Source organism: Vidua chalybeata, chromosome 9, assembly GCF_026979565.1.
Source record: "Vidua chalybeata isolate OUT-0048 chromosome 9, bVidCha1 merged haplotype, whole genome shotgun sequence".
Taxonomy (NCBI): domain Eukaryota; kingdom Metazoa; phylum Chordata; class Aves; order Passeriformes; family Viduidae; genus Vidua; species Vidua chalybeata.
In genome coordinates this window covers 3,005,333-3,014,754 of record NC_071538.1, presented here as the reverse complement: position 1 = coordinate 3,014,754, position 9,422 = coordinate 3,005,333, and the positions used below count along the sequence as shown (strand labels likewise).

Here is a 9,422-nt window from a genome sequence, read left to right as displayed (position 1 = left end):
AGCAGAATTCCGCCTGGCAGCTGGGCAAGCACGGCTTTCTGCTCCACATCAGGGCAGGTTTTCCCTGAAATCCTCACAGACACGCTTCGCCCTCCAGCCATCACCACCACCAGCTCCTTCTCCAGCACGACAAGATCCCAGACAAGGGGCTGAAATTGCGGGAAACATTCCCAACCTGACAAAACGGAGGCTGCGCCGGGTTTGATTTGTTTTGTTCAGTTTGCTGTTTGCTTGTTCTTTCTCCACAAGGCACGTTTCCATCGCTTTGGCCCAAATTCCCCGCGCTGCCCGTGTGGGGTGCAGCGAGCCGGGGCTGCCGCGGTGGGGCCCACCCCGCGCGGCGCGCTGGCGTTGCCGCTTTAAGAGCCCTCTCCGCGGGGCGAGCTTTCGAACGCGCTGTCCTGCGCCGCCATTGGCCGGAGCGCGCGCGCGGGGGCCAGCCGGCGGTTGGAGCGGCCGGCGGCGCGCCCTGATTGGCTGAGGCGGGGGCGGTATAAAAGACGGGCGGGCGCGTGGCCTCGCTCAGTCTGCGGCGCGAAGGGGCGGCGTGCGGAGCTGGGGTGAGGCACGGATCCCCGCTTGGCCCGGAGTTTTAACTTTTTTTTTTTTTTTTTTTTTTTAATTCCCCCCCCCTTCGCCCACCTGCTTTCCCCATGGAGTTCAAGCTGGAGGCGCATCGCATCGTCAGCATCTCGCTGGGCAAGATCTACAGCGCGCGGGGCCAGCGCGGCGGCCTGAAGCTGCACAAGAACCTCCTGGTGTCGCTGGTGCTGCGCAGCGCCCGACAGGTCTACCTGAGCGAGCCGGGCTGCCCGCCTGAGCCGCCCCCCGCGGCCGCCGCGCACCCCGAGGAGGAGCCGCCGCCGCCCCGCACCGCCGCCTGGGCGGCCGAGGAGCCGCCGCCGCCGCCCCCGCAGGACGAGGCGGGGAGGGACTGCCAGGGCCCCCGGCCGCGGCGCTGTTGCTGCGGCGAGAGCCGCGGGGGCTGCGCCGGGGCCCCCCCGCCGCCGCACTGCCCCCGCAAGCGGGGCGCCGGCGAGCGCGGCCAGGCGGGCTCCCCGGTGAAGAAGCCCCGCCGCGAGGAGGAGGAGCCGCCGCCGCTGCCGCCACCGCCACCGGGCGAGCAGGAGGACATGGAGACGGGCAACGTGGCCAGCCTCATCAGCATCTTCGGCTCCAGCTTCTCGGGACTGCTCAGCAAGGAGCCCAAGGGCCGGCGGCGACCGCCTCTGGACGGCGGCGAAGCGGCGGCGGGCACGGCGCCCGCCGAGGCGGCGGCCGAGCCGGGACAGATCTGCTGCGACGAGCCGGTGCTGCGGACCCTCAACCCCTGGAGCACGGCCATCGTGGCCTTCTGATGTCCCGGCCGCAGAGACTGGCTCCCCGCCGCGGCCCGGGGGGCCCGGAGGTGCCACCCACCGAGCGCCGCGGGGCTCCGGCGCCGGCCAGACCCGGCGCCCTGCGCCGCCGCACGGGAGGGGCCGCGGGGCAGCAGCGGCAGCGCTTCCCCGATCCCCGCCGGGTTCCGGTTGCCGGCACCCGCCCTGGGAGCGCCCCCGGCCCTGCCCTCCCGGAATTCCCCTTCCCGGCGGAGCCGCCGCCCTCCCCGGCGCCCGGGGGAGGCTCCTCGGCTGCCGCCGACCCCGGGGGCGCCCCCGGCGGGTGATATTTTAAGCTTGGAAAGTATTAAGTTTATTAAATAAAGTCTCTATTTTGGAAAGGTTTAGGTCAGAACTATTACATGGTGCTTTTTAAAAGTGTTTATTGAGAGGAACGAAGTTTACAGACGCTCTGACGGAAAGTCCTTGAGCCTGTTTGTTAGGCTTGGTAACTCCCGGTCTTTGTTGTATAAAGGCTTGGGGCTCCCGTAGGGAATTTTGTACAGTGTTCTCCTTCAGTGATGTATCATGTTTTGTATAAAATGTAATTTCTACGTGTACAACACGTATTAAATATTTTCAAGTGTATGAGCCTAGTTCCTGTTTGTGCCCCAGTGGCTCGAGGGGGAGGAGGGCAGGCAGCAGCCGGGGTGTGGTTCTGCATGTCTGTGGCTGGATCCACCCAGCCTCGCCAGAGGCTTGGGGGTGGGTTGGAGCCCAGCTCTTCTGGGAGCTGGAAGAAAGGGAGCTTATGTCAGGGTGCCTGGAGTCCTTCCCAGGATCTTCCAGGTGCTCCCACTGCTCTTCTGGCTACAGCCTCTTCTCGGGGCCGGAGCTGCCGTGGCATTTGAGGTCTTGCTCTGGAAGTACCTAATGCAGAGTCACTGTCTGTGGGTGGAAAGCGGTTGCTAAATCCCTGAGGAGCAGCTGGGTGCAGTCTGACCAGGCCTGTGGCACAGCTGGGCTGAGCACTGGCTTCCAGTGCTCGGGGATCTGGACTGGGGCTGTGTGAGAGGATTTTTACCCAGTAGAACACAGCTACTGCTCTGCAAGAAGTGTTTCTGTGCCTCTTCTTTGCTGTTACTTGCAGAATAGTTCAAATGATAAATATCAGGAGGGTTTTTTTTTCCTTCTCTTTCATTATCAGTAAAACTATAACTGGGTTAAAGTTCCTGCTGTTAGGGGTGGGGAGAAAAGTTTGGCCTCAGCTTCACAGTGAGTGGAGTGCCCCAAGGCGTTGTAATTAGACTGAATTGTGGGGGATTTTTTTTTTCCCTGGTTCTTGCTGGAAGATTCACTAGAGGCTTCTCTGCTCCTAATTAATGAACTTTTCAACTGGGGATTGCATTTCTGGCAAGTCGAAGATGTTTGTGTGCTGTGAAGTGCAGCCTGGGATATCTGGCTGAGCCTTGGGAACTTGTTTTGGGGATGGGCATAAGAAGTGACCAGCGTGAGGTTTTTAACACCTTGGACCTGTGAGAAACTGGAGGTGTTGGGGTGGGTCATCCCAAAACAGGGGGATGGGAGAGATGAGGAGAAACTGCCTGGTCTGGGGTGGCTTTGAGGCAGCTCTAATACTTGGTGTACAATTTAATAGTTCCTTATTCTTCAGTAAAAGCAAAAGTCCTACCATCTTAATTTTCTAGGTAATTGTACCTAATAGTGGCACAATTTCAGTCTGGTAGGTGACACAAGGAAATGGGGTGTGATGAGACATTTCTTTTCACTCACTGACCTTTGGGAGGTGATGGGAAGGTGCTCTCCAGGAGAACCCCACACTCTCACTCCTGTCTCAAGGGAGATGAGGAGGATCTCTCCAGTGAGAGGAGAAGGAGGATGGCTACACAGTACTATCCCTCTCATCTTTCCTGCTCTTGGGGTCAGAAGCTGGGCTGGAGGATGGAAACAGCCTCCTCTCCTACACCAGCACAGTTTCCTTCCCCAGGCCAAGGAGAGCAGCTCTTAGTCCTGCTCCTTGTCCACCAACAGCATCTCCATGGAAGTGAATGATTTTGCCCAGCTTCCAAATCCCAAAATGGGATGGGGACATTCCTGATCTTGGCATGTCTAAAAATTTTCTGGGCGTCCAACCCCTGGATGATCACCTGGTCCTGCTGGTTTGTGTGGCCCTGGTGTCCCTACACAGACAAGACCCAGCCTCCCTCTGGCACAGAGCACCCAGCAGCGCTCATATCTACTCTGTCTTCCAGAGGAGAATTGTGCAACACCTTAATTGCTGCTGGCCTCTGCCAACAGGGCAGAGACTGCCCACAGATGCCCACGCAGCTCCCTCGGGCTCATGTGACCTTCCGTGGAGCTACCTGAGGTGAGCGAGTTCTCCCTTCCCGGCTCGTGGCCACGGAGCCGTGTCCCTGAAAGACCTGGCCCAGCTCCATCTGCTGTGCTGACACACGCCTCGTTTGATCCCGTGGCTGGGTTTGAACGTGTGGGGTTTGCTCCCTGGGACGTGCATGTCCCCAGGGAGCCTCTGGCTGCTGTGGCTGAGGGGGACAGAAAAAATAAAAAAATAACAGAGATGTGATAGCTGCTGGTGAGCTCTGCTGAGGGGTCTGGACCAAACCAGCCTCAAATTGAAAAGATCCCTAATAATGGCACTGTGTTACTTTTGGAATCAAATTTTCTGCTCTGTTTCATTTTATTTTTTACTCCCCCAGTGCCTTTTTTTTTTTTTTTTTCCCAATTCCTATAATCACTTTTATCTAAGCTGGGTTTGTTTACCTTAACTCATCTGTTCTGTTGTGCTGCTTGTACCCCTGGACTTTTCCTTCTGCTCACAGAGCTACTGAGATGAGGCTGATGGAGGGGACAGCTGAGCAAGGACAGGGAATGAGCTCGAGCTGAGGCTAATGACCCAAACTCACTGCCCAGGCCAATGATGAAGGAGGGAAGAGAAGTGCATAAATAAGCCAGATAAAAATAAAAACTTCCATCACTTGGGACAGAGGATGACTCCTGTGGAAACTGCCTCACCGGGTCGAGGAGGAGATGACTTAATGGGAAGATGGCAGGATCCTACCCTTCCTAGAATAGTAACGAGCTGCTGGAAGCGCTGGCCTCGGCTGTTGCCCTTCCCCCAGTTCGGGTCAGGTCCCGTGGGAGAGGAGAAGCGCTGGGAAAATCCTTCAGCAGAGCCGGAGGGTGGGATAGATGCTATGGCAGCTGGGCTGCCAGGATGATGCTTGGGAAGGAGGGCAGGCAGCAACCTTTCACTTTTCTCCTGCTGTAATCATCCAGGAGTAATCCCTGGTTGCAGCTCCGGGCGGGTGAGCTGCGCCTCTCCTCGGAGATACCTTCTGGGGAGAGGGAATGACTTAAAACCGGCTCTCGCCAATAATGGGGTGTCAAAGGTGTGAATCACCCCGACCTTTAAAGGCGTCTGGCCCGGGCCAGGTGCCAGCAGGGGCTGTTGGAAACCTTCGGGGCTGGGAGCCGATGGGCAGCCAGGGGTTCGCAGGAGCTCTGCGTTTCACTCCGGCTGCTCTCGCTCCTTCCTGGCCTGATGCAACCCAGCCTTCCCTTCTCTCCTGGGGCATGGGAAGAGGAGGAAGGCCCTGCACACTCACTGCTGCAGCATCCTGTGTCAGTGCTCAGGAATCCGGCAGGCTGCTGGGAGGGGGGCGGGAGGCAGGCCAGCAGCGGAGCTGTGCCTGCTGGGGCCTCTCCCTGCCTGGGGAGCCGCGGGGAGCCCGAGGGTACCGGAGCATCCCGGGGGCTGCTTCTCCTGGGGTCTCTCCCTGCCCAGAGGGACTGGATCATCCCTGGCGGCTGCACCTCCTGGGGTCTCTCCCTATCCAGGGGTACTGGATCATCCCTGGGGGCTGCACCTCCTGGGGTCTCTCCCTGCCTGGGCAGCCCGGGGACACTAGAGCAGCTCTGGCAGGAAGCTTTGCCAAAGGCTAAACCCCAGGACAGGGTTTTTTTTGCGGGGAAGGAGGGGTGGGGATGTACTGTGGCATAGTGCTGCGTGCTTAGAGGATAGTTCCAAAGGCTGAGGAGAGGCACGCCCGGATCTCCCGTGCTGCTGCGGGGCTTGCATCTGTCTCCAATGTACTGTGCTTGCCAGTGATGCTCTGCCAATGTATATTTAGGGTGGGTGGGGGGACCCCCCTCCCCGGTCCCCAGCGGGTTGGGGGGCTCTTGCAGGGGAGCAGGGAGAGGCTCCGTGTTTTCCTGGGCAGGGTGGTCCAGCCCAGGGGGAGGGGGAAAGGGGTGCAGCTTCCTGGCAGGGCTAAGGCTCATGGAAAACTCCAGGGCTTCTTCCAAGGAGGATCCTTTGAGAGGCTGGAGAGGGGCAGAGAGAGGGGTTGGCACCGTGAGGGGATGGCTGGAGTGGGGAGAAGCTGGCTGGAAGGTGCCCAGGGCTGCCTTGGCAAGGAGGAAACCCAACAGAAGAGAGTTATTCCAGGGCAGCACGGGTTCCTGGAGGCAGGGTCAGGGCCAGGCGAGCACCGGGACGAGCGACAAACACAAACAACTCCCTTCTCTCGGTCTTCTGGTTGTGATTTCTGCTCCCGACATGCAAACCCTGAGGGGCCTCCCTCCCCTCCCTCCTTCTCCCCAGCTGGGCGAGGGCTGGCCTGGCTGCCTAATGAAATGCAGAGCTGCTTGGGAGAGCAGGGGGAAAAAAAAGGCTCTGTTCGAGGTTTTGTGCCTCTGGTTTCCTCTGGCCCTCTCTCCCAGCGGGGTGATTTATTGGTGATGGAGCCTGGGGAGAGGGGGAGGGAAGGGCTTAGAGCTGCAGGCAAATAGTCATCGTTTATTTCCCAAGCACTCACGCGAGGCAGAGGGAAAAAGGGGAGGAGAGGGAGGTAAACTGCCTGGGCAGGGCTGAGGAGCATCATTTACTGGAGCTGAGCTCTCCCAGTTTCTCCCAGTTGCTCTGAGGCGGTATTTGAGCACTTTGCACACCAAAGGACCGGCTTTGAGGTGGATGCCCTCTCCCTCTATCCCAGTTTTCCCACTCTCCCTCCCTCCTCTCTTCCCTCCGAAGCAGTGGGGTGCTGAGAGCTGCCTGCAGGCATCTGGGCTGGCTCTCGTGGCCCCGCAGTCTCTTCTCAGGTGCAGCCAGGGGCGACACCTCATCCTTTTTCCCATTCCTGCAGCCACAGCCAAGGAGGCCAGCCAGACCTTTCCCAGGCTGGCAGAAAAGCAGAGCTACCGATTGTCCCTGACCTGTTTTCAGGCAGCTGCATGCCCCAAAAGTGACATGCTGTGACCTGCCTGGCATTTGCTGCCTGCAGCTACCTCGACTCACACCGGCCTTGTACTTAAGCCAGGCTTTAGGCTCTGCAGCACTGCCAGCAGTGAGGTGTCCCCGTCCTGCGGGATGCTCCGGTGTGTGGCAGGGTGACCTTCTGCTCAGGAGGAGCAGCCAGGGCTGTCCTTTTTCATGCTCACTGCTCTGGTTGGGAACGAATGTGTTTTCCTCGGGGGAAGGTCTCCTCCTCCTCCTCCTCCTCCTCCTCCTCCTCCTCGCTTCTGCTGACAGCGTATGACCTCAGCTGTCGTCCCTGGCGGTGCAGGGGATTAATCTGAGCCTCGGGACAGGTTGAGGCATGTCCAAGGCGGAGGAGAGCTTCATGCGTACAGACACAGAGGAAGGAACAAAAACAATTCCCAGGGAAATATTTTCCTGCTGCTTTTCCTGGCAGCGAGCAGAGCGGGAGGAAAAGACCTTGCTTTAAATTGCTTGCAGGAGAACTCCAGCCGGGGATCGGCTTTCCCTTGGCCTCCCGCACCTCGTGAAGCTCAGCCCCCACCCCAGACCCACAGGAGGGATGGCACAAAGGGTGCTCGTCGGATTAAGACCAAACACTTGAATCGCGTAATAATGTATTTTGTAAAGTTTTTGAATTTTGTAAAGCTTAATTATGGTAATTAAAAAAAAAAAGGTAAATAGATAATACAAATTCATTTCCCACAGGTGCTCGGCCCCCCGAGGCTGCTCAGCATCCCGGGCTCTGCTGAGCCAAGGACTGCCTCTGCCTCCCGCTGCCTGCCAAACCCCGGCTGCGCGGAGCCAAGGCGGAGCATTTGGCGAGCGAGGGGAAGGAACCTCCCCAGCGCAGAGCAGGGACCGCTGGTGGACTCTGCCCTTCGCCTGCTCCGGCCTCGGCCGCCCTCCTCCTCCTCCTCCTCGTGTGCTGTTTGCTTTGGCAAGCCGCAGCCTCCGCCCTGCCAGCGGAGCCCTGCGGTCCCGGTCAGGCGGAGCGGAGGGAAGCAGGGAATGGGGAACAGGGAGGGGAATGGGGAACAGGGAGGGGAATGGAGAAGCCTGGGCGGATGGGACATGCCGGCCCTGCTGTGAAGGGCAGGAAGGAGACGGCTCGCTCGGAAATCTGGAGGGTGGGCTGGGAGAGGCAGGAAAGGGGAGAGAGAGCAGGAAGCATGGCCGGAGTGGGATGCAGAGGTGGGAGCCCCAGTGCTTACTCTGTGGGAGTCCTGTGGGTGTCTGCTCCCCTCAGCCCCCGGCTGAGGGTGCCTTGCTCTCCTCCTGGAAGCAGCAGAGGATGCTGGCAGTGTGGCACAGCAGCAGTGGATCCCACTGGCACTGTCCCTTGTGGAGCTGGGGTCACAGCTGGAGCGTGGCTGGAGCATTCCTCGGAAAAAAAAAGGAGGAAGTGGCTGTTTCAGCTGTGTCCCTCTCAGTTTCTCAGATTTATTCCTGCTAACTTGGGCATCGAGCAGTGCAGGCAGGTGGGCTTTGCCAGCACACCTGGTTCTCCATCCCAGCTGCTCCCATCCACCACGGGTGGTGGCAGTGTGTGTTGGTGGAAGGGCCAAGCCAGGAGCCAGGGCAGGACTTGGGGCAGGTTTGCCCCCCAAGGCACGGTGCTGAGGGCACCAAGTGTCCCTGCCCTGCCTCCACAAAGGAGGCTGTGGGAGCAGTGCTGTGCTCTATCTCCATGGCAATGGGACTGCTGTTTTTTAAGGCAGGAGGAATTGATGTGGGTTTTTTTTGACCAAAACTGGCCCAGGGCAGTTTTACAGCAGTCCGAGTGAAACGTCAACAAGCATCTACAGTTCTGTGGGAATGGGCAACTTGTGAGGGGCAATGGGATACCCTCACCTCTCTGGGGTGAGAGAGAAACCCCTGGAGCCAAACTTGCCCCCAGCCCAGGGCTGAGTGGATGGAAAACTCTCAGGACAAGGGTGTGGGGAGGGCAGAGCTGAGCACTGTCCATTTGCAGCCTTGTGTGATCGGGTGGGAATGCTTGACCCCATGAGCCCTTGACATGGTGGGGAGGCTGGGAGGAGCCACATCCGGAGGAAGGCAGACTCCCATGGGAAGGCAGGAAGGACGGACAGGGGAGGGAACTGTTCTTCCTGTGCTTTGGAACAGGTTTCCTAGATGAATGGATGCCCTATCCCTGGAATTGTCCAAGGCCAGGTTGGATGGGGCTTGGAGCAACCTGAGATAGAACAAAGTCTCCCTGCACATGGCAGGAGGATTGGATCTTTAAATGTCCCTTCCAGCCCAAACTATTCCATGATTCCCTTCTCTGTGGTGTGGCATGGGTGGCCAGGGAGAGATGTAAAACCCTGTGTGGTGTTTTCAAGCAGGGATTTACCCCGTGCCACACTCGCCTTCCCGGCTCTGGCGCCCAGCAAGGGCCATGGCAGCGCCCAGCCTGTGCCACTTCCTTCACTGCTGTGTCCCTGCCCTGTGGCTTTGCTGTTAATGGCAAACAAATGTCAGCAGGATGTAAACCCTGGATGGAGGGAGCTGAGTGTAAACCCCCCTGGATATTTGTGGTGTTGTTCTCCATCCCTTCTCGGAGCGTGGCTCTGTCCTTAGAGGACAGCACTGCTGAGACAGTTGCAGTTTATATTTCTCTAAGCCTTGTTCTTGTTGTGGTTTTCCAGGAGGAATTGTTTTGTGTTAAAGGGCCAATGTGCAGGGTGGTGGCCAGGGTGACACATGCCTCGTGCTTGACCTTGTCTCCCTTTGGTCCTGGCAGCGCTCCCTGCCCTGGGCTCACTGAAATTCCCTTCCTGGAAACAGCAAAGGAGCGAGCATTT

General features: G+C 58.7%; 1 protein-coding gene across 1 annotated transcript; it reads left to right on the top strand.

Moving 5' to 3' along the window:
• The first annotated feature begins 539 nt into the window (after positions 1–539).
• Positions 540–1,967, top strand: IER5 (immediate early response 5). Its single transcript, XM_053950509.1, has one exon. It carries the CDS (start codon positions 654–656, stop codon positions 1,356–1,358), a length of 705 nt encoding a protein of 234 aa, XP_053806484.1. The 5' UTR covers positions 540–653; the 3' UTR covers positions 1,359–1,967.
• Positions 1,968–9,422: the final 7,455 nt, after the last annotated feature.

Bases quoted from the DNA above. Each gene is read 5' to 3' on its own strand.
- IER5 (XM_053950509.1), top strand. From the start codon at position 654: ATGGAGTTCAAGCTGGAGGCGCATCGCATCGTCAGCATCTCGCTGGGC.